Source organism: Hyaena hyaena, unplaced genomic scaffold (assembly GCF_003009895.1).
Source record: "Hyaena hyaena isolate Hyena2069 unplaced genomic scaffold, ASM300989v1 scaffold_10, whole genome shotgun sequence".
Lineage (NCBI taxonomy): Eukaryota > Metazoa > Chordata > Mammalia > Carnivora > Hyaenidae > Hyaena > Hyaena hyaena.
The window spans coordinates 2,544,140-2,569,514 of NW_024080642.1; the positions used below are offsets into that span (position 1 = coordinate 2,544,140).

At 39.6% G+C, this 25,375-nt stretch overlaps 1 protein-coding gene across 3 annotated transcripts in view; it reads right to left on the reverse strand.

Annotated features, from left to right (window-relative positions):
* Nucleotides 1-25,375, reverse strand: part of NF1 (neurofibromin 1) — a 263,862-nt gene that overhangs the window by 95,155 nt on the left and 143,332 nt on the right. For all 3 annotated transcript variants that reach the window (XM_039252830.1, XM_039252840.1, XM_039252820.1), the window contains 5 exons: nt 22,096-22,254; nt 21,500-21,597; nt 19,926-20,072; nt 17,339-17,485; nt 13,131-13,241 (listed from right to left, as the gene is read on the reverse strand). In XM_039252830.1, coding sequence (XP_039108761.1) covers nt 13,131-13,241; nt 17,339-17,485; nt 19,926-20,072; nt 21,500-21,597; nt 22,096-22,254 — 662 coding nt within the window. The remainder of the gene's footprint in view (nt 1-13,130; nt 13,242-17,338; nt 17,486-19,925; nt 20,073-21,499; nt 21,598-22,095; nt 22,255-25,375) is intronic.

Here is a 25,375-nt window from a genome sequence, read left to right on the forward strand (position 1 = left end):
AGTATTCCATGGTATAGATAAACCACATCTTCTTTATACAAGAGATCTTTCTTGCTCTGACAAAGTACATACTTGGATGAAGCGGGGTAAGTCTCTTTGCCCCGTCTCGAAGTTAAAAACCAATAAAAGCTGCAGGACATTAAGTGTGAATTTGGAGACACTGTCAAGTTTCTTTAAAACACATTTCAATTAACCAAAGGATCAATGTGAGTTATGTCTCAATGAAGCTGTTATTATTTTCTTTTAAAAAAGCATGCCTAGAGGGAGAAGAGTTAGGTTACCAAGCTGGGCCTTGAATCAAAAGTAGGGGGTTTGCTCTACGTTAAAGGAAGGGCATCCAAGGCAACAGTAAAGTAGGATGGTTCGTGTTGCTGAAGCACAAGGCAAGGCGCGTGCTACCAAGTCGGGAGTGCCTTTCTATTTCTTTTTTTTTAATTTTTAAATATTTTTATTTATTTCTGAGAGAGAGAGAGAGAGACAGACAGACAGACAGATAGACAGACAGACACCGCGTGAGCAGGGGAGGGTCAAAGACAGAGGGAGACACAGAATCCGAAACAGGCTCCAGGCTCTGAGCTAGCCGTCAGCACAGAGCCCGACGCGGGGCTCGAACCCATGAACCATGAGATCATGATCTGAGCCGAAGTTGGATACTCAACTGACTGAGCCACCCAGGTGCCCTGGGAGTGCCCTTCTACAGGTTCCCAGCCACTGTGACGGCAGCTCTTCTCGTATTAGCCTTAACTGACCAACTGAGACAAATGGCTTGAGGACTTTTTTGATCACTGTCGTAAAGGCAATGTGGAGAATGCTCACTTGGCATTCAAAGCTTTGTGGGCAGATTTGTGTCTTGGCCAGCTCCCCTAGTCTTCTCGCCAGCTGTGCTGATGACACCCTCAGCCGTGTACCATGAATACCTTCTCCGAGAACGTCCCCGAGGTTTACCTGGAACCATATCAATGATGGCAGCGGCATCAGATTCCCAAAGCAGGGCCAGCCTCTAGCCTTTTACCAGCATGACTTTCAACTTTCTGCATTGGTTCCGCAGCCTTGTGACCAATATGAGCAGCACAAAAGATTATGAAGAGCCTTGTATGGGCTGCTAAGGAACAAAGGCTCTACCTTATAAGTCAGTGGTTTTGTTGAAGTGTGGGACCTATATAATGAGGTGGTATGTGAAATAGGCATTGAACAGTTCTGTGTTTCTTTTTTCCATTATCTTTTGCTTACTGGTTTTCTAGTTATAGCAATCAATACTGACTTTCTACTTAGAGTAGAATATAGATTTTCCTTTAAGAAAAAAAGTCCTGGGGTACCTGGGGGGCTCAGTCAGTTAAGTGTCCGGCTTCGGCTCAGGTCATGATCTCATGGTTTGTGGGTTCGAGCGCCACAATTGGGCTCTGTGCTGACTGCTAGCTCAAAGCCTGGATTCTCCTTCAGATTCTATGTCTCTTTCTCTCTCTGCCCCTCCCCTGTTCACGCTCAGTCTCTGTTTCTCAAAAATAAATACATGTAAAATAAAAATAAAATAAAATGCTCTTTAAAAATATAAGGACCATTCTTAGCTTGTAGGCCATACAAAACCAGGCCACGAGTGGCGTGTGGGCAGTATACTGCTGGTGGGCCATAGTTTTCTGACCTCTGGTCTAGGCTATTGCATCAACTTCCTAATTTGATTCTTTGTCAACCAGGATATTACCCCATGCCCTCTATTTTCCTCATTACTGCCAGAATGACCTGTCTCAAACCCACGAACCGTGAGATCATGACTTGAGCCAAATTCAGATGCTCAATTGACTGAGCTACCCAGGCGCCCCTAAAGAACATTTAAAAAAAAAAAAACAATCCAAGAAAGAAAGGAAAAGAAAAGAAAGAAAAACTATTTGGCTTGTGAAGCCTAAAATATTTACTACTTGGTACTTTACCAAAAATGTTCATTTGCTAACCCCAACTTTTACAACTGACTGAACTGAACACGGAGTATGAAGATGAAGCTTAAAACGCTTTCTGAAGCAGAACCGGCAAGACTCACTGACTACGGGATGCATGTGGTTAAGAACAAGGACAAGTGAAGACTGATGCTAAGGCTTCTCTTTAAAGCTCAAGGCAGTTGGAGACGCCATTACCCAAGGGAAGGAACAGAGAGGAGGACAGTCTGTCTTAAAAATTAAATCACTTTGTTTTCACTGTTAACGAAAAATAAGATTAAATGACAACAAGCCAAAATGAGGTAACAGACTTAACAGTATTATAAAATTAGGAAACAAATTTGCTCCAAAATAGACATTTGCCCCCGGAACGTGTATTTTACAGCTAAGGGGAAAAGTGTTATTTTTTTTCCCCTTAAAAGCTGATGTTTTACTGTAGAAAAGTGAAGTACAATTCTAAAATTGATCACATTTAAGCCTAACATAACAAGAGCCTGTTTCTGCACATTGGCACATCTACTTTCTCAGGAACCTTATGCACAGTTTCTTCACGATAATTGTCCACAATGAAAGCTGATTGTGCTACACACTCCTTAGATGTTTTAGATGTTCTGCTTTTAAATACAGGTAAAAGCCCACTGGTAGCATGATAAAAATGTTAATCCTGAACACCCTAACTGCTTTCAGAACCAAACATATATTACTTTCAAAACTTTGAAAGTTAAAGGGATGCGAGATACAGGTGCAATAAACACGATGGCAAAGTACTTCGGGATTTCTAAAGAGCAAAGAGTGCTTCCCTTGCTAACAGAGTGTTTGTGTAACTGCCACCCAAGAAAACATTCCAGTGTCCTATTCATGAGACCCAAACCCAAAGACCGAAAAGTTACCGAAGGGAAAATAGGACCTAACAATTTCTAGAGTAACATATTAAAATTGTAACTTGAGGGGCGCCTGGGTGGCTTAGTCGGTTAAGCGTCCAACTTTCGCTTAGGTCATGATCTCGCGGTTCGTGGGTTCGAGCCCCGCGTCGGGCTCTGTGCTGACTGCCAGCTCAGAGCCTGGAGCCTATTTCAGTCTGTGACTCCCTCTCTCTCTGACCCTCCCCTGCTCACGCTGTCTCTCTCTCTCTCTCTCCTAGAAATAAATAAAACATTAAAAAAAAAAAAATTGTAACTTGAAATTCTCAAGCAATTGCTATATAAAATTTATGGGCATTAAGATGATTTTATAAATGAGATCCCTTTTCTACATATTTTAAGAGTTTTGAAAGAATCAATATGTGAAGGTAGAAAGTTCTAGAAACACCAAAAAAAAGTAGGTCAATTCAAGGTCATATATAAGTATATAAAGGAAAATACTGCTCTTAGAATTGCTGGCTAGTTTCAAAGCTCCAGCATTAAATATGAGAAATTTAGATTTCCCAGAAAAAAAATTAAGAACACAGTTGCTATTCTTACATCAATCCTGGCTACTGTTCACCCAATGCTTACCATTTGCTGGGCCCTGTACTGAACGCTATACAAGTACTATCACAATACTGCTAATAAACTTAGGAACCTGGCACAGATCCACAATCCCTCATCTGAAACCCTTGGGACAGGATACAGTCCTGAATTTAGAGCTGTTCGGACATGGAGGAAGACAACGCGGCGCATATACTGTTTGTAGTAGTTTGGTTCCACCAGGAAACAGGTGGCACACTCACACTGGGATACTAGAGAACGTGCATAAAGGAGAGGGGAGGGTTTCCTACAGGAGAGATAAGGGAAACTAGTAGAGATAGTGAGACAGTAGGCCTGAAGGGGGCAGGCAGGGAGCAGTTACCAGAAACCAGATAGATACAGACAGGGCTTTCCGACAAAAACCATGACCTTCACAGAGGGATGCAGTCAGCCTACCATGACCTTGCAGGGAGTGAGCTGAACGAATACACTCCTCCCCAGAGGTCAAAGAGAAGTAGACGAGGAAAGAAGCTCAATGCTACCCTCCACACACAGCTCGGCCTCCCAGGGGACAGCAGGGTGGAGACGTAGAGGGAGTGGGCCTGGAGAGGCAGAGGCAAGTTATCCAGTACATGGCTGCAATTGTCCGCATAAATGAACTTCTGTCACAACACCAAAATAACCCTGGCTGAGACAACACGAGTTTCTTGCTTACTTGTATCAGGTCATCCAGTAGCTCAATCATGTCTCGGACCCCCTCCTGAACCACTGGTTTCTACTAGGTGTTGACAGAAGAGAACAAGAGAGAAGAGTGGTGAGAAGGCCTGGAAGGGACACCGGTCAGTGGAGCCTACATTTTCCTGACCGGGTCACAGACACACAGCACCGCCTAACTATAAAGGCGCTTGGAGCGGTGTGGTGATGAGCCCCTCAGGACAGAAGAAGCACAGACAGAAGCACTAGTCTTATGGTGTACTGCATACCACTTCAGTAGAATCTGAGGCCATACCCCGAATGGGCCTGTCTTCAGGGAAACATTAACACCCACACTGAGTGGGACAGATATAGACAGTACTAATAACAATGACTGACAAAGCCTCACACCAATGCAGATGACGGGTTTCCACTGAGTACGTTTCGGTACCAAACCTTTTTTGACAAAACTTCAGGTTTCCGGAGGATTTTGGATTTGGGTTTCAGAACTGCAGCTAAGGGATTATGAAAGTGCATTTTGATCATTATGCAAATGAAGAAACTCTCAAATGGCAGAAAATAGAGATGGGAATTCAACTCAGACCTGTGACTGGCACACGCTTGGAAAAACTGCAGATGACCAACTGGCTCAGATTATTCTAAACATTATTAATGATATCAGCCTGCAGACATGAAGAAACAAAGGAGATACAGCGATCAATTCCAGTGTTTATTGTGTCCTGTTCTGTACCAGCACTCACTGCTAGCGGGCAGAGGGAATACAGATAATAAGAGGTAATCCTGACCAAGAGAACACCAGAATATGGTGGAGGAGAGATTTAGGAGGCATCTATAGCAAAAAGCAGACTCGGATCAGTGCTCTAAAAGTATGAAGTCTTAAAATGACTGACTCTGAAGTGTAGAATTAGGGAAGGTTCACAGAAAAGGCGCTGCCATCAGAGTTAGACCTGGAAGGAAGAAGAGAATTGTGAACAGGAAGAAGTCCGTCGGGCAGACGGGGGGAGAACGAATAAACAAAAGGAGGCAGGAGGCATTTAAAGGCCTGAAAAATGACTGGCAAATGGCTTCTGTTTAGGAGCACTTGAGCGGACAGTTCAGAATTTTAAACTTTACCTAATCATCATCAAATGTCTGGGCAGCTTAAGATTAATAAGTAAAAGGAGACAACGAGAAGCCCAAGGTAGGAGAGCCATTTGGCTAGGTGATAATGCAATTTACTGAGAAAGAGACTCTGAGAAGAACCTATCTGGGTTCAGAAACAGGAAAGGGAAAATTCTGAATTTTAACTCTTAAAGAAGTTGAGATTGAAGTGTTTGGAGCACCACTAAGGACTTATCTGTGTATTACCTGAGGACTCTGATTTATACATTTTTACTCTGGTTGCTAAGAAGCTTTTTATGTTGACTTTTAGGTCTAATCACGCTAATCTCCCATTCAGTGAGGTTCTTTATTACATGTACCACATAGTAAGATTTAGCAAGCACCAGTTCTATTCATTCAGGAGAAACAAATCTTTATAGCAAAGTAAAACAAGTGAGGAACATGTACTGACTTGTACTTCTGCCACTGATGTAGCAATTTCCTTGTGTGTCAACATGATTTTAAAGAGTCCTGGCCAGCATGATGAAAACATTAGCACAATACAACTGAATTTCCCGGTATGTTAATTATCAAGGAAAAGAAATAATCAAAAGACAACATTCCTTTAAAGAATATACTTAATGTGCTTCGATGTGGGTGGTTTAATGTCTTTTAAAAAAAACTTTGTTGGGGTGCCTAGCTGGCTCAATTAGTAAAGCACACGATTCTTGATCTCAGGGTCGGGAGTTCAAGCCCCCAGCTGGATGTGGAGCCTACTTAAAAAGAAAAAAAATTATTAAAAAACAAAACTTTGTTAACACAGTATGACAGTATCACTTTCATATGCAATCTTTTTCTTACTAAGCTTGTTTTATATTAATAAGGCTTAACTTCTTTTCTAATGGATGTATAATTTAATGTATTTTTAAATGCCTGGAATGCTATACTCCCAAATCATTTTTAAAACTTCAAAATAAACATGGTCAGAAACTACCTATAAAAAACATATAAGCAAGATGCTTTAAGAAAAATAAAGATCTGTCTCTTAATATCCTTACTTGATTTTAAGACATGATAAGCACAGTAGGCAAAATAATAGAGTCCTCTAGTTAGTCAATCTAGTGAAGAAACTAGTAAACACACAGTTAAGAGGAGTAACAAAGATATATTCATCAGCATCTTTAAATAAGTAGAATTTTAAAAAGACTTTATTTGCATTCCTTGATCTCTGCCAAGGACGAGCTGTTTATACTAGTCGTTTGGAAAACACTCAACAGAATATTTCCAAAGAACAAATCCCAGGTCAAGTTCAGAACACGTGACTTCTTCACTAATTATATTTAAACAGCATACAGTAAGAAGTTAGATTCCCCAAGGGACACTGGAGAAAGCCTGAATTCCTAATCTTCAAAGAAAAAACATAAAAAGGTAATATTAATTTGAAAATTTCTGAATTACAGAGCCAAATGTAGCTTTTAGGATATGTTAGATTCCTAAAACTGAAGTCTGTGCTTTAAGTTAAAAAAAATTTTTTTAACCATGACCAACGTGGGGTAGTTGCATTATCTCAAAGATGGCAAGCCATTAGGTTTGAATGTAAGCTAAAAGTAAATAAGCCTTACCGTAAGAATAGTTTGCTGTTAGATTTTTGGTATACGTCTATAGAAGACTGAACTAAGAGTCAGACTCAAGTTCTAGTTCTAGGCAGTTTTAGACATGCATTCTCAGGCAAGTTATGCTCTTTGTCTAGGTCCCTTTGTAAAATGAAGGAGTTGATACTGATCATTCTTTTTCCCTATTTTAAAAACTACAAAATCGTTGGGGTGTCTGGGTAGCTCAGTAGGTTAAGGACCAGACCAGCTCAGATCATGATCTCACAGTTCGTGGGTACGAGCCCTGCATTAGGCTCTGCACTGACAGTGTATGCCTGCTTGAGATGCTCTCTCTTTTCCCCTCTCTCTCTCTGCCCCTCTCTCACTCATGCTTTTTTTTCCTCCCTCTCAAAAATAAATAAACTTAAAAAAAAAAAAAGACATTGTGAAACCCAAGATGGGCATTTCCCCAGTGCTGGAATGAGGTTTCCTTCAGATATCCCCTCTTTAAAAACGGTGATTCTTAGATTTGTGTTCAAAGTGTCAGTAAACTTCTATAATTATTTTGAAGCAGGAAAATGATGCTCAAACTATCACTCATCAGCCTGTTTCTCCTGTTTGTCGCTAACACTTCGGGGAATGTAACAACACTAATGACCTCAAATTCTACGACAGTCTCCAGTCCCACGATGAGCCTGAATTCTCTGACAACCTCAAATCCCAAGACAACCTCGGATTCCAACAAAATCTCGAATTTCAAGATGGCTTCAAAGCTCCATATAACCTCAAATGTGAAGATGATGTCAAATGACAAGACACCTCTGAAAATAGCAGCGATCCCAGAGACCACCACAACCGTAAATATGACGACCATGGAAAGTGGTGGCGCGAAACTGAGCCCAATGGACAACACTCACTTTCTTCTCTACATAGTATGTTCACTGTTTTGTGTGCACTCAGGCTGAAGTGCGCTTGAACGGTCTGCGCTCCTATCTCAGTTCATTACTATCTGCTGAATTACAACAGGCACACTAGGAAAATCAAATTTATTTCAACTTACTTCTTAGGAAGTTATCTTTATCCTGGCTTAATTAGGTTGTAGATTTTAATTGTGTAAGTTTAATTATTACCTTAATACAATGGTTTCCTTCCTTATTTCCTTGCTTTTGCTAAGACAAGCAAAATATCACGTTTGCCTTTGATATGCCTGCAGAATTGAATTGAAACTCAGATTTTTACATTAAAAGTTTAAGAGAAGAAATTATGTTGGTGACGTCTAACCAAAGGACACCCCGGTGTGTGAGAGAAAGGGATAGAGGATGGGGAATGAGGAGCAGGGTGTGCTATTTTTATATTATTTTTAATTAAACAGACAAGTGCTAATCTTACAAGGAGAGATTACACTACTACACAAAAACACCTGGGTCACCTGTTTCATGAATCTGGACAGTAATATGTTGTTACAGTAAAAAATGGGTCAACTCTATTTTTTGAAAAAAAAATTTGTTTTTTTAAAAATTTAAATAATCTCTACACCTGGGGCACCTGGGTGGCTCAGTCGGTTAAGCGTCCGATTTCAGCTCAGGTCATGATCTCGCAGTTCGTGGGTTCGAGCCCCACGTCAGGCTCTGTGCTGACAGCCAGCTCAGAGCCTGGAACCTGTCTTCGGATTCTGTGACTCCTTCTCCCTCTGACCTTCCCCTGCTCAAGCTGTCTCTCTCTCTCAAAAAAAAACAAAAAACAAACAAAAAAAAAAACTCTGAAAAAATAATCTCTACACCCAAGGTAAGGCTCAAACTCATGACCCTAATATCAAGAGTCTCATGCTCTTCTGACTGAGCCGGCCAGGCGCCCCAGTTCTGCTAACTCTTATAATGTATAATGCAGCTGGTCCAATGGCAAGATTATCTTGCTCCGAGAAAACATTTGTCTGGTGTCTGAAAAGGTCATTTATAGACCAGATGCCTAGAATTCAGAACTCTTCCCTACAGAAATATTTCTCAAAACTATTAGAGTTTCATGCTGGTCTACAAACCAGCCCGGTGGGATTCCCAAACTTCATTAATAAACTGATTACAGAGGAATCACTCTGGGTGCCTGCTAAATACATAGATTAGGCTCTCCCAGAGAGATTCCCATTTGGGAGCCTAGGACAGGGCCTCGGGATATGCGTTGTGTTTTAATTCTCAAGTCAGTCTCCCAGCTAGGTTTAGGAGTGACTTACAACTTCTTTTAAGTTTCAGTTTATACACAGGTCACTCACCGTTAATAACAATGCCTCAGAAGGTTACGGTCAGGGTTAAATGAAAAAGTCTATCATATGTACAGCTTGCCTGATGCAGAGAAAGCACTCAGTAAATGCTCGCTATTACTACTGGTACTACCACCCCCCCCAAAAAGCAATTGGCAGGTATCATAATAGTCCTAAAGTTCATTATATCTTTTAGGTTTTATATTTTTTATTATTCTCCAAAAATAACCCATGCTCCTGGTAACAAGTCAAAAAACACAGAGATACGTAATAAATATTCGGACCTCTACCTCCTCCAGTCATACTCCCCTGAGATAAGCAATGTGAATAGTTTAAGTATATGTTTTCACGCATTTCTCAATCTGTATATGCTTGAGCACATATACTAGTCTGCACCTTGTATAACAAGGGGCAGAGTCCTCCTTCTGGGTCTTTTTAAAGCTGCACTAGAACACTGCTGCTACTCTCGCCTGATCAGAATCCATTTTTCCTAATCCTGGTATCTGCGATCCAATTTTCCCTTTCAACTGGCGCAATTCAAGCAGGGCCTCCTCACTGAGTTCCAGGGATGGTTTGGTCCCCCCAACCCCCCCGCCATGGTGACTGCCTCAGGAAGTGGCATGTGACTCAAGCTAGCCCAGTAAAACCAGTCCTTTTGCTGCACCTATGGCAAAGAGGTCATTTTCCCTCAGTTGTTAAGCTGAGAATGCAATCCGCTGCTGCCCAGAGGGAGAGCTTCCTGGGAAGAATATCGACCCAAAGGAAGCAGAGTCGAGAGACAGAGCAGACCATGGAAGACCATGTTCTCCAAGCTCTGCACACGGTCATGCAAGAAGCCAGTCCACCTCTTGATTTTCTCAGATACATGTGCCCACCAATACCCTTTTTGGTTTGTACAAGTTCGAATTTCATTTCTGTCACTTGTAACAAGCAGAATAAACTTAACACATTGTATATCATTCTAGAATATAGAGACAGCAACATATATTCAACTATTCCCCTTTTGAAAAACAGTTACACTGTTTTTTTTTTTCTTACTACTATAAACAAGGATGCAACAATTGTTCTTGTATTTATGGTACTTTAACTACTATAGGGTAGGAGCATAAATATATGGGAGGGAATAGCAGGGAAAGATTAGAAACGAAATCAGGTAAAAATTACAGAGCACCTTGCATGCCTGACAACAGAGCCTGTTGATTCCTGTATATGAGGAATCAGTGGTGCTACCTGATGCACTGAGAGCGACAAGATGAGATGTGTGTGGAAACTGCCTCCAGAAACAATGTGAAGATGACTTGGAAGAAGTTCCCTGGGAATTAGGAACTTGGAAGCTAATGCTGCATTAGTACAGGTAAGAGCTAAAAAGAAAGTCTCAGTAACAGCAGTGGGGGCGGGGGGAATGGTTCCAAAAGGCATTTTCAGGGCACCTAAAAGAAATATTAAACCATTAAGATCCAATTTAAAAACAAAAATGAGAACACAAGCCAAAGGACAGCCCCCGCTAAAAGAATCGCACTAGGTGGTTATTTTGATCACACGATTGTCAGCTAGGAAGGAGCATGTACTTGACTGGCCAACCAACACTTGGCATGAAAGGTTTTGCCAAAGAGATATTGTTCAGCTGAACCACATTCTCTTTCTGGAATATGAAGCACGAAGTGTTGAGGTAATGAAAGAGTTAGTTAACTGGGGCTAAAACTGGAGGGATACAGAAAGAGAAAAATCATGAAGTACAGTTGATTATGAAGCCAAGAGAGAGTCAGAGTGTAAGCTGGTTCCAGAACTGATAGCCACCTAGTTCCATCTACACTTGGGCAGGCTCTGCTGTGATTCATGTTTTTCCTGAGAAAATAAGGTTTTCTGTGCAATAACAAAGGCCTCACTAAAACAACTTAATTGATCTGTCAAGATCTCACCATTAAAATCAAGACTAGGTGACTGATAATGAGGAGGATAAAAGAAAGAGGTAAGAATTTAAGAAGATTAGGGTTTCTAGCATGGGAAAGAATAGTGATGTTATTGAAAGGGAGAATAGAGTGTGAAAAAGTGGAACTGAATATATGTAGACTGAATTAAGTTTTGCATACTTCAAGTCTGAAATGTGTGTGGACGATCTGTAAGGTAAATGGAATCCACAGGTCAAAAGACATTAATGAATACATTGTAGTCCAAGCCACAGAAACACAGGATTATCAAAAGAGAAGTCCTACCCAAATGCTCTTTGGTAAAGTTGGCTAAGTAGAGAGAAGGCCTTTACAATCTACTTCTGGACTTGTGTACAGTGGAGGAAATGGCCCCCTCTCTGCTCTGAGCTACTATGTAACTCTTTTGAGCTAAGACTTCACACCAGGAGAAAATGAAGGCCAAGAGGATCTCTCCAAGGTCTCAGTAAAAAATGGAAAGTATTAAAAATCTGAAATTGGAAGAGTCCTATCCAAAAACAAAAACAAAAACAAAAACGAAAGAAAACCTCAAACATACTCTGTACAGAACTGTAAGTCACAAAATACTTTTGGGGACAGGTCTACAGATAGTTTTTACAAGTTCTACCCCTCGTCTTTTTTTTTTTTTTTTTTTTTTTTAACATATGAAGAAACAGATTCAGAAAAAAATAACTTGTCTAAGATTATGTGGCTAATAAAGCAACAAAGTTGAGAATCCTTAACACTCTTAAATCACCATGTTATGTAGGTTCCCTGGAAATCTCACTGATTTAATCCAACAGAGGGTGTCTGCACTGAGGTTTCCCACAAATCTTTGCTACTTGAAAACCAACAAGAATTTAAAGGGGGAGGAGGACACGCACCTGTCTGCCTCTCTCACCAATGTTTCACTTTCAATTACTTCAGCAACATAGGGAGGGTCAAAATCTACTGGCTGCATTAAAAGTTGGGGTTGAAATACAAATATGGTTCATGGCAATTGCAAAAGGAAATGAAACTGAACCAATTTAGAAAAAGGAACTGATAGAAAAGTTGGAGAGAAGACTTTCAAGGGAAATGAAGAGACATTACTCAGAGTTGTTCAAGAGGCGAGTGCAGGGTAAACACAAGTTTCTGTACTCTCCTAATTCCCTAAACACGCAGTTCTCGAGGCTTCCCGGTCTTAATGCTATCTGAGTCCTTTGATTAAATGAGTTTCCCACCTGCTGCATTCCTTTGTTCAGTCCTCTTCTGCCATTTCAAGACCTCCATTTCCTATATACTGGCAAGTTCTTGCCACCCATGACCATTCAGTCTCCTGACATAATTCTTCAATTTACGCTAAATTCAGGACACTCAGGAAGATTAATTTCTACAGCTACTGAACAGTAAAACTAAGATTACATGTAGTCCCTTGAAATTCCAAAACCAATGGTCTCTCTGTTAGACCACATTGCCTCTGCCCTTCAAATACCATGAGTTTATGACATGAACAGGAAGAAGTCAAAAGTCAAAGTCACTGGCCACCTAGTGTCACAGGTGAGTTCTCAAAAGGTAGAATGAGGCAAGAAAGAGAAGACAATAGCAGGAAAAGTAATGCAAAGCCTCATGCCTACTGTTAAGGAGGAGCTCACAGCATTTCCTGAAAGGTTTTCTGGGAACTAGCCTGGACTGAAGACAGCATGAAAAAAAATGCAATCAATTTTCCAAGCTGTCACCTGTGCCACCATTATAGAAATATCCACACCTTCTCTAAATTATTTGTTAAATCACCCTGATGTCGTCATACTCAGCATATTACCAAAAGTTCTTCGAAACAGACTCTTAAAGTTCGACTTCTGCTCAAAAAGATAAATTTGTGACTGTCATGTTATAGATACTATTTAATCAGAATACACCTAAAAAGATTCTTTGCAATTTTTTTATTCTTGGTAATTAATCCACTGTAAGAAGTATTAAAAAAAAATTGATGTAAGAAAAAGAAGCCAGTAGGAAACAGGTCTCCGGAAAAGCAATTTCTAATACACCATGCATCATTCTGGGGATGGGATGGTTATTTACCCAGCTATACTCTTCCAGGTAAACTGGTCTTCAATTCCAGTGAGGTCAAGTGGGAAAAATCAAACTTGCCGTCTTTCTCCATTTGTGATTATTTTAAACACTCTGATAAGAGAAACTGAAACAGTATTTCTTACCTCCGTGCCACATAATAAAATATAGGATTCCCAGCTTTGGAAGTCCCAGCTTGGTAGAAAATACTTAATGTTTTCAAAGCCTTGAACTCTTCTTTTTCATGTACTTGATGCCTGAAAGGAAAAACAAAAAAATAGAGTAACTCATTGGCTTTATATTGTCCAATGAGTATTTATAAAAACCCATGATTAGACCAGTGATAAAATGTACTAAATGACAAAACATTTAAAAAGCAACACACTTTCTGAAGGGCAATTTGACAACAAGTACCCAAAATTTCAAGGTGTTACTCTGAAACATAACAAGTGGTCCTTAAGACTATCCTAAGTACTGGGCAGTAATATTAACCATAGGATTGTTTTTAAATTTAAAATAATTCTATAATATTTATTTATTTTTGAGAGAGAGAGCGCGTGAGAGAGAGAGCGAGCGGGAGAGGGACAGAGAGAGACAAACACACACACACAGAATCTGAAGCAGGCTCCAGGCTCTGAGCTGTCAGCACAGAGCCTGACGCAGGGCTCGAACTCACAGACTGTGAGATCATGACCTGAGCCGAAGTCAGATGCCCAACAGACTGAGCCACCCAGGCGCCCCTACCACAGGAATGTTTTTAATCGTGGCATTTTTTTTTCCTAGAAGCTGTTGAGTTTTTATTTATTTGTTTTTCAAGAGTCCAGTTGATCAACCTTTCCTTTTTTGTTCATGATTTTGAATGATTAAAAAGCCTTCCTTTGGCTGTGTTTTCTTCTGCACGGGCGTTTAGCTTCATGAACAGTGTGAGCACCTTTTTTCAGATGGTCACTCAGTTCTACCAACACCATTTATTAAAATTCCATTCTATGGCTAAAATCAAAAACACAAGAAACAACACATGTTGGTGAGGATGCTGGAGAAAAAGGAACACTCATGCACTGTTGGTGTGAATGTAGGTGGGCACAGCCACTGCGGAAAACAGCATGAAGGTTCCTCAAAAATTTAAAGACAGAATTACCAACGATCCAATAATTCCACTACTGGGTGTTTACCCAAAGAATATGAAAACATTAACTTGAAAAGATGCACACGCCCTATATTTACTGCAGCATTACTTCTAAGAGCCAAGGTATGGAAGCAATCCAATTGTCCACTGCTAGATGAACTTGTAGTCATATGTTAAATTCCCAGGTGTATTTTAAAATACTTCTGAAAAAGCATGATTTGATTTTTATATATTCTACTAAACATTCAGTGTGTGTAATTATTTGAAGATTCAGGTCATTCACCAACCCTGGGACATTTTCCTCTGTTGTCTCTTCAAATATTACCTCTTCACCATTCTCTCTAAGCTCCATTTCTGAAACACCTAATAATCATTTTGGACCTTGTCATCTGAATCTCTTAACTTTTTTCAGACTTTCCACTTCTTTATCAATCTGTACTGACCATATGGTGGCAATGTGCTCAGAAATTATGTTCCAGCTATGTATTTTAAAAGTAAAATATTTCAAAAATATATTTCCTTTGGGGGTACCTGGGTGGCTCAGTCAGTTAAGTGTCTGACTCTCGATATCAGCTCAGGTCATGATCTCAGGGTCATGAGACTTAAAAAAAAACTTTTTTTTTTAATGTTTATTTTTTGAGAGATAGAGGAGGGAGGGAAAGGGGCAGAGAGTGAGACACAGAATCCAAAGCAGGTTCCAGGCTCCGAGTGTCAGCACAGAGCCCGATGGAGGGCTTAAACTCACAGAACCGCAAGATCATGACCTGAGCCTAAGTCAGACGCTTAACTGACTGAGCTGCCCAGGCGGCCCTCAGGGTCGTGAGACTGAAGCCTCAGTCTCCCTCTGCCCCTCCCCCACTCATGTTGGTGCTCTCTCTCAAAACAAATAAACATTAAAAAATATATATATATAGTTCCTTTGACCTCGTATTTCCATGCATCATGCACCTTGTGTCTTGGAAGGGGTGGGGAGGACAGGCTGTTTCTCAGTTTATTATATTGCCAGTACCAGGTCAGTGTTTGTTTAGTATTACTGGAAACAACCTAGATATCATTTGATATGAGAAACAGGCACACATATGCATAGATAAATGATGATGAGGCTATCTGCTCTACATTAAGTGAGTTATCTCTTAACAGGTGAATATCTCTAAGAAGAGTAACAGAATTTTTTGCTTTCTTCTTCAGATTTCTGAGTTTTGTGGGGCGCATGGGTGGCTCAGTCGGTTAAGCATCCGACTTTGGCTCAGGTCATGATCTCACGGTTCGTGGGTTCGAGCCCCGCGTTGGGCTCTATGCTGACAGCTCAGAACCTGGAGCCTGCTTCAGATTCTATGTCTCCCTCTCTCTCTGGCCCTCCCCTGCTCACACTGTCTCTCTCTGTCTCTGTCTCTCTCTCTCAGAAGTAAATAAAACATTAAAAAATTTAAAAAATAGATTTCTGAGTTTTGAATAATTTAGCAATGTTTATTTTTATAGTTGAGAAAATTCTAAAGCTTTCGTCATTTTTTTTTTTTACAACAAAAACAGGCCTCAAAGAGCATCAGTGGGAGCTGAGAAGAGAACAAAAATAACACTTAACATTTATTGAACACTATATATACACCACAACTGTTAGATCAGTTAGTCTCCCAAAGCATGGAAGATTGTTTTATAAGGGAAGCTAGGGTCGTAGATAAGAGCAATAAACAGGCTTTCTTAGAAAAGTGGGGAAATGGGTAGGATGTCCTCAACAATGTTTAATAAAAAAGCTTTATATTTTTGTACTATGGAAGTTTCCATTACAATTTTGTGTGGAAAATATTCCTTTAATCACTTAGGAATAAACATTTGTTGCAAAGAGAATACTAGAATAGAGCTAAAGATAAAGATTAAGCTGGAAAAAAGACTGTTTTGTAGTCACACATTCTCTTAATGGTAGCAAAGAACTGAAGTATACAGAACTATGGTCTGTGGGAAATATGACCAACAAGCAGCATGTACACTGCAAGGCACAGTATATGCAAATCCTGAACGTGAATTAATTTCTGAACTTTAATTTCTGTTTTTTTTTAAATTTTTTTAATGTTTTATTCATTTCTAGGAGAGAGAGAGAGACAGCGTGAGCAGGGGAGGGTCAGAGGGAGAGGGAGTCACAGACTCTGAAACGGGCTCCAGGCTCTGAGCTGGCAGTCAGCACAGAGCCAGACGCGGGGCTCGAACCCACGAACCGCAAGATCATGACCCAAGCGAAAGTCGGACGCTTAACCGACTAAGCCACCCAGGCGCCCCAATTTCTGTTTTTATTTCTATCTCTGGCACATGTTATGAACAAAACACCCACAGCCACTGAAGAACTGACTAAGTGACTAAGTGTAAAGTACGATGAAAGGTGCTTTATTATTTTTTTTTAATGTCTTTATTTTGAGAGACAGAGACAGAGACAGAGAGTGAGCAGGAGATGGGGCAGAGAGAGAGGGAGACACAGAATCTGAAGCAGGCTCTAGGCTCTGAGCTGTCAGCACAGAGCTTGACGTGGGACTCAAACTCACAGACTATGAGACCATGACCTAAGCTGAAGTCAGATGCCCAACCGACTGAGCCACCCAGGCACCCGAAGAAAGGTGCTTTAAAGACTGAAGGATTCAGCATATATTGTTGCTGGAACATGAATGCCTTATGAGGAGGGTCTCTCACCTCACAAACTAAATCCCTCTAAACGAGACTCAAAACAAATGTCCGCAGGAATTTTATAGCACTACTGAAATTTACCAAATTCTGTGAGTCTCAATCTACAAGCAGTTAATAGCATGGACTTTGGGGACGGTTCTGAAACCTGCTGCGGTGTGGCGGAAAGAGTTCAGAGCTTAAAACCAAAGGACCTCCGACTGAGGTGCAGAATCTTGGGCAGATCACTTACTCACACTGAGCTGCAGAATCTCCCTGAATATGATTATCTTTCCCCCCAATAAGTATTCAATGCAAAAACACCTCAAGGCAATATGACAAAGTACTATTCAATAAGATACTATCATTTTTATAAGAAAACCGACTATAGAACAAAACACATGTCAACAATAGATAAGGTAAGAAAAAAGTGGGATCCCAAAATATGGCGATGCGGTCATCAGGCACGTCTTTCCTGAGAATCTTCCATCAGAAACACAAGCGCATCTCAGAAGCGGTCTACTGGTAAACCTCGTATCTCATCCAAAAGAAAGCAAGTATTATTTCGCGGTGGTACTTTACCTAGTCATAAATTCCTCAAACTTTGAACTGGTAAGGTTAAGGCTGGACCAGTGTGTGTCGGCCACGGGTTTGTGCTCCGGAGGACCCAGGTAGGCAAGAAGTGTTGCCATCTTATCAAAAGGTCGTCTTCCAACAGCTTTGTGATCCCTAGAAATGGCAAACTACTTAGAAAGAGGTAGCAGTTCACATCTAGCTGCACACATTGCTTTAGATTATCATTGGCTGCTTTTCTTCTTAATGTCCGCAGGTGGTTCTTGCCGATTTGTAAAAACGGCACTAAAAAGACCTCAAAGGTTCTAAGTATACATGGAGACACCTTAGAAATATGACCACTCTCCAAACTACAAAATTACCTAAAAATTCACTTTTTCTAGTATTCTCAACCGCTTACCATTAAATGAGCAATCAGTAAGTAAAAATAACATTATGATCCATTTTTTCATAGGATGAAAAGAATCCTTCTTGAGAAACTAGTCTTTATGAATTGGATATATTTGTCCCTGATATCAGATCTCTCTTTAACCAGGGTAAACATGGATTTTCAGCAACTATTAAGGATTGAAAGCCAAACAAGAGTAACAAGATATGATTTCATAAACATCAAATCGGCAAAAAATTATGAAGTATACTAATGCCAGCTTTGGTGAGTATGTATATAAAGAGGTACTCTCACACGGTGCTGACCAAAGTGTAAATCAGCACGTTCACTTTGGAAAGTAATGGAGCGGTATCTAGAAAAGGTGGGGTTGTGTGTACCCCAGAACCCAGCAGTCACACATTCAAGTCATATACAAGACAAATATGAAGTATATTTATTACATTACTATTTAGAACATTGAAAAACAAGAAACAGACCTAAATATCCATCAGTTAGGAACTGTGAAAATACATTTTAATATAGTTATTCAATAAAATACTAACATAAGTTAGTAAAATGGTAAATCTCAAATCTCAAACAATATTGTGAAGAGACTATATTTGATATATAATTTCTGCAAATTTTTATTCACTTATTAAGATTGTTTTAATGTGTATTTATGAGAGAGTGTGAGGGGAGGGGCAGAGAGAGAAGACGACACAGAATGCAAAGCAGCTCCAGGCTCTGAGCTGTGAAGCACAGAGCCCGAAGCAGGGCTCGAACCCACAAACTGCGAGATCATGACCTGAGCCAAAGTTGGATGCTTAACCGACTGAGCCACCCAGGCGCCCCAATTTCTGCAGATTTTTAAAGCACACAAAACTATGTTATATATGCCTATAATTTCCTTATTTCTGTCAGTTTCATAAAGAGAAGTAATATCTTTTCCCCCAAGAAATAAAATGTTATCAGGATCTGAAGTGAAATAGCAAACTAATGTTAAAGCTAGGTGGTAGATATGGGTCTACCCATATCTGTCATAGTATAGCCTATACCCTTTTGTGCGTTTGGAATGTGCTGTGGTGTTTAACATCCGAATTGTTAAAAACTCTGTGGCATCAAGCTACGTGAATATGTACGTAAAGTACATGAGAGAAATGAATGTTTGCATTTAAAAGTTCAGCAGCTTATTTTTGTGGCACACAGACAAAGCGTCTTCATCCTTCCATGTCATGGCCGACTTCAGTCATGCCCAGATCATTTAATCCATTAACAATTCATGAAGGGTTAAAATGCTCTCTCTTTTAAATTACCATCTCTTTACCAGTCAGCCTTAGCTTCATGGTCTTCTAGCATGCCCATGAATGAGCAAACCATTTTAATTAGCACGTAAGATTTTTCTGGACTCATTTCACATTTGTAAGAGGAATGCATGGGGATTTGGGCCATTTATGCACATACACAACCTGAAAGGGCAGCAAGAGAGTAAGGCTACAAGAGGCTTTAAAAACAGCTAACAAGGGGCACCTGGGTGGCTCAGTTGGTTAAGCGTCCAACTTTGGCTCAGGTCATGATTTCATGGTTTGTGAGTTCAAGCCCCAGATCAAGCTCTGTCCTGCCAGCTCAGAGCCTGGAGCCTGCTTCTGATTCTGTGTCTCTCCCCTGCTCACACACACACACTCTGTCTCTCTCAAAATAAACATTAAAACAAATAAAAACAAACAAACAGCGAATGAAACAACACCAAGTTAACGAGACAACACTTTTCAATTATTATTTTTTACGTGAAGCTTTATTTGCATATACTTAGAGTATCACAAACGGAATCAGAACACTGGCAATGGTTTAATTTTTAAATTCCTGAGAATTAGCTGCTCTTCAGATTCAGATACCAATACTTATCTGAGCTCCTAGTAAATTTAAACTCCTCTATATCTTGTTGCACACGTTTGATGTTGTGCAAACCAGAGAAAACCCCAAAGGGCTAATTTGTGATTTTTTAGCTTACCATTAAAAAAAAAAAAAGTCTGCAGCACCTAGGTGGGCTTGTTGATCGTTTCATATGAGTCAACCCTTTGCCTATGCAAGAGTTGAGAGTTCTACCTTTCTCTTTCCACACCGTAATTCCTATTCTAAGCAGCTTCCAAGTAAAAAGCATTATTCATGCCCAATAATTTTTATAAATTTAAACTAAGAGTTTTCGCAATCGCCATGACTGAGAAATCTTACCTGTTGCTGGAAAGATACTGGCCAATTTTCTCTTGATTGTTCCAGAGGAGACGATGTAAAGCGAGCACATTGCCATCGCTGATGAAGGAGAGGCTATGGTTCACTGTGTCACTTGTAGGACAGTCCGATGCTATATCAAGGAAAAACCTTAAAACAATACAAAGCCATCAGAATTTTGAAAAACTAGAAGCACTCATATCTATGTCTGAATCAAATTCATATGAAGTAGCTTTGTAAAATAACTGACATTACAAGTACGGAGGATTATTCACACATGACTGTCACTAAACACAAAAGAAGAGACCAGGAGAAAGCTGGTTTTCCATTTCTGATACCTGGGTAGGCTTCAGAGCAGGTTCTGAAGTCAGACAGCAGCAAAATTTAGATGGATGAGACTCTGAACAGAAGCCAGTACAGTAGTTTATAGATAAGGAAACGGAGAGCAACACAAGACACAAGACTTCCCCACAGCCATACAGCCTGTTAGGTCAGAGCCAGGACGAGAACCTCTGTTCTCTTAACTTTCTTTGGGGAATCAATCTGCTGGAATATGAATCCTATGCCGACATTCACTTTTCTCTCCAATATAGCTTGCAGCCCAACAACGTACCTTTTAAATGCCAACTGGTCAGAACAACAGTGAAAAGCTGGGAGAGAGAGTTGCCCAAGTCTAGCTTAGACTAGGAGATCAATTAGTTTCACACCACGTGAAAGGCAGAATTCTGGACTTTAACTTACATTTACAAAGCTCTGTATCATACACTACCACCTCCTGCGTTTCTCTAAAATCGACTCAGACCCGCAAGTAGTATTGTCCCTGTTTACAGATTAGCCAACAACTCAGAGAGATAAAGAACAAGTTAGTTGTGGCACCTAAGAGAACTCAAGTTCTCTAAAATCACAGAACTTCAGCTGTCATTACTCCTTTAGAGTAACTTTTTAGTTCAAATACGCTTCCAAATTGAAGTATCAGAAATATTCCAACATCAAAATATTGAGGACTTGAAGATACAAAACAGATGAACATAAGGGAAAGGAAGCAATAATATAAAAACAGGGAGAGGGACACTTAAATATGGAGAACAAACAGAGGGTTATGGGGGGGGATGTGGTAGGTGGGATGGGCTACATGGGCGAGGGGCATTAAGGAATCTACTCTTGAAATCATTATTGCACTAGAGGCTAACTAACTTGGATGTAAGTAAAAAATTTTTAATAAAAAAATATTGTCATTATACACTATTAAGCATTATGTGTACCATTTTGGTTTTAGTTTTTACTAGAAGGAATTTTTTCCTTTTTTCTCTCCTCCATATTATAGCAACTTCAAATCTTTTATTTTAGTAGATGTGTCAGAAATCCCTGCTAGTTTTCAAATATGGAAGTCACTACCAAATTATAAAGAATATGGATTTATTTCGCTACTGTCTCTTACAGTAAAATAAAATAAGGTTGACTCTGTTCTTGACCTAGAGAGGGAAGAAGGAAAAAAACCTACACAGGAGTTCCACGTAGACCAAGTACATAGACCTAAGTGAAACTGACACTATTTAAATCAAAGAGAGCAATCTTACCTCCGTGCTGCATCAAAGTTGCTTTTCACAAAATCATTAAAAGGCCGCATATGCTCTTCTTTTGTGAAGAGAACATGATTGGCAATGCTCTGAAGTATCTAAATAATAAAACACGGTTATAAATCATATTATTCATTGAAGAACTAATCTTCTCATCGATACAGTTTATATATATATATATTTCTATAGCTCATTTATATGTATATTTCTGTATGTCTCATTGATATAATTTCAATACATATATACACACACATATTTACATATGTAAAAATACATATTAAAAATTTTAATGTCTTTTTTAATAAAAATCCATACAGTCTCCATTTCAGTCTCCACTTCAGAATTTGCAGAATGAATACATAGAAAACTATCTTCAGAAGACATTTGCTAAGATACTTCCCCACGATAATAAGGTCCATCAGGTATCAGTCTAATGATTCCTTTGTAATTTAACAAATAAAAATAAAACAAAAGCATATAAGTGAAAAACACAGGGTATTTCAAAAATAAATTCCAGTGTAAGTACAGAAAATATGGAAAACTGAAAATTTAGTCAGAAGGGAAATTTAAAATAGATTATCAAAATAATTCTTCACCTTTGACATTAACTTCAAGCCCCTTTCAATTCTAGGTGGCGGCTTTTTATCTAAAATCCCTGCTTCATACGGTGAGACAATGGCAGGATTGATAAATCTGAGGAACATGGCACTTCCCACCGCACCGATGCTGTTCTGAGGGAAACGCTGGCTAACAACCTAAAAATAAGGAGTTGAGAACTGAGTATATGGTTTGAGTTTAAAAAGGAAACGGGAAGAAAGAGCTCGAGGGTCAGGCTTTGGCACAAAAACTCTGAACAGATCAACCCTTGTAAGCAACACATTTCTGCTTTTTCCTACTCCCCAAACATCAGTAAATAAAGTTTATCCTCAATTCTTGCCCTCCACCCTTTTACAGCACAACAAAAAGAAAAACTTCATGAATGAGTGGTGGAGAAGAGACCTGAAAAAAGATCTTACACTTATCAATGTTTTTCACACTGCAAGTTTGATAAGTAACTAAAGCACAAACAAATTTTCACACACAGATTACCATACTTTACTAAGATCAACAGACATGAGAGTGTGGTGCACTCTTACAAGGTGAAGCTAAGTTTTCAACAGCAGACCCCGAAACATCCCGTATCTGAGTGTAAATACTTACATTTTGTTGTTTCCTGGGACAACCGAGTGCCTTGAACAGAATGCTTGCCGTACACAAACAAAGGTTAGTTTATTTAGATTCCTATCAAGAGAAAGCACTTACTTACAAGTAACAATGCCAGTTCCGTTTCTTCCTCGGAATGCTTTTTAAGACAGGGACCTATTATTTAAATCATGAAGGAACAGGACTTCTCGGGGACCTAAAGGAAACAGGGAGCCCACCAGCAGAAAAGAGACCCGTGTGCATGCCTCAAGGTGCAATTCTGTCAAACAAAAAAAGGTAAGGGACCGAGAAATAGTTGTTCACCCTGAAAAACAGTGTGAGCCCAATATTTAAAATGGATTTTTCTCTCTTTATAAAACATTCTACCTTGAAGGTAAAGGAGTAGGTGCGTTAGGTTGGGAAAAGTGTTATGGAACTGGCTTGGGTCCCGTCTCTTTGCAGTTACTGTTTTAACACAGGAAAAAGACAGGATTCTCTAATTTACACGTTTTTACAGATAATACACACACACACTTATTTGTAAAGACTGCTGGTGTGACGCGTTCACCTCCACGACCGCGCTGGCTCAGCGCACATCGGGCCGCACAGGGCAGCGGTGAGCTCAACAGCCGAGCCACACGCGGCACTGCAGTCAACGTGCCAGGACGCCAGGGACACGCCTATGCTCCAGAGCACGGGGAGGGACGATAACAAAATGGGCTTTCTGGGCAGAATCTCACAGAACTCTAGTTTCCTTTGCAATGCCTTAATGGCTCCTTGTCATGAATTCACGTGGCTCACGGACTCCAGATTAGCTCTGGGAAGAGTAAGGATGATTTCATTTCCTTCTATCCCTTGAGTGCTTCGTGTGGCATACATTTTAAATGTCTTCTTATTCACTGCCTAAAAGCTCTCATTCACTTTCTGCCCTATCTGGCAGGAAATTAGTACATAGTTAAGATTTCAGACGGTTCAGGCTTTCAAGCTGAAGAGCACCCTCTCCAACGGCGCTAACACACAGGAGCTGTAACTAACATATTCTCACCTTCAGTTACACCACGTGGTCAGGGGGCTTTCCTGTGTGACAGCGAGTGCTGTGGGTGCTACTGTGTGAAGGACAAGCTCGCTGCACTCCAGGGACAGGAAGCTGGTGCAGATGACTAAGTACAGCAGCCTTACTAGAATAGCTTTAAAACCCAAACACTGCTTGAGAGTTATTCTTAGCCGAAATACAGTTTTAGAAATAGAATTGAGAAGAAAATTCAAGTACTTTTACTATTCTAGTACGGTATTTAACCTTTAGGGGAACACGAACAGACAAATGGATGTACACACTCAACAGACGAAATTTTTCATACGGTCTCACAATGTTCAGGGACCACCATTGCTACGGAGTGGTTCTTTTAGAATTCCCCAATTTGAATCTTAAAACGGAAGAAATTTATCAACAAAGCTACAAAATTTTCAAGCTTGTAAAGAGGTAGGAAGAAGAGGACTAAAAACTGCTTTGTATTTAATTTTAAATAGGTTGTTTTAAAGGAATAAACATGCATTCACATTCATCCATTAAGGTTAAAATCATAAGACAGTTTTTTAAAAACTAAAAGCCATAATTTTCGGTTTCCAAAGAACCAATTAATTTATAAAATACTAACCTGTTGTGAAGACATCTCATAAAAACCAGTAACTTCTATGCACATTTTTGAAAGTGGCTACTTACTAGTTTTGTCTAGAACAAAAAAGGTTTCAGGTGTGACTCACATTTATATCTGGCTTATACTTAATACTATTAATCTCATAAGGTAATGAAAATCTGGGTGAATTATTTCCCAAAGGGAGAAGACTGTCAAACTTCTGCAAAGTACTATGTTTTCACTATCCTCCACATCTTCAAAATTAATTCTTGTCAAAACTCAAAGTACCTACACCTCAGGAACACATGTTGTTTCCGGTATCATAAAATTATGCATCTCAGTGATGACAGTATCAGTATATTTTTGGAACTTAAACTCAATATTGATGTAATCAATATCAATCAAAGTGCTATATAGCGAGTTTCATGAGACAACTGATAAAAATAGTTCTTTTTCTCTCACCACTAACGAACACCAATGTAATATTACCTCATAATACATACATAGTCAAGTGTTTTTTTTTTTTAATCTATAAAAATCCAATTTAGATCCCAAACACATTCTGCATAAAAAGGTCAAAGTTGGGCTAGTCTGTACTCTGAAACCAGTTTTCAGTCAAATGTCCTCTTTACTCCCTTGAGTAAAATCTGAACAACATGGTAAAAATAAATGCAGTCATTAACTTTACATCAGCAAGAGGATCACCACCTATACATGATTGATTCCCGGAGTTAGGCAGACAATTAACTTCTAGAAAGAGATCTGATTAGACATTATATGTTGGAGCGTAATAAGTGGAATTATCTATAATATGACTACACAGCTAATATACCAGAAGCCAGAACCTTCACTCTATATTTTACATATTCCAACCCATTATCCATATACTCCGAGAGTTAGCTTGCTTTTTAAAGAAAACATATTTAGATTCTTAAGCCAGCAACTCCAAAAACTGACATTTTAAATTCCTGATGACTATATTGTCTTCATACTTTGGAATGTGTCCCAAAATACCTCAAATTACCCATTAGCTTCCCTTTGTTTCCATGAGGACCTCATA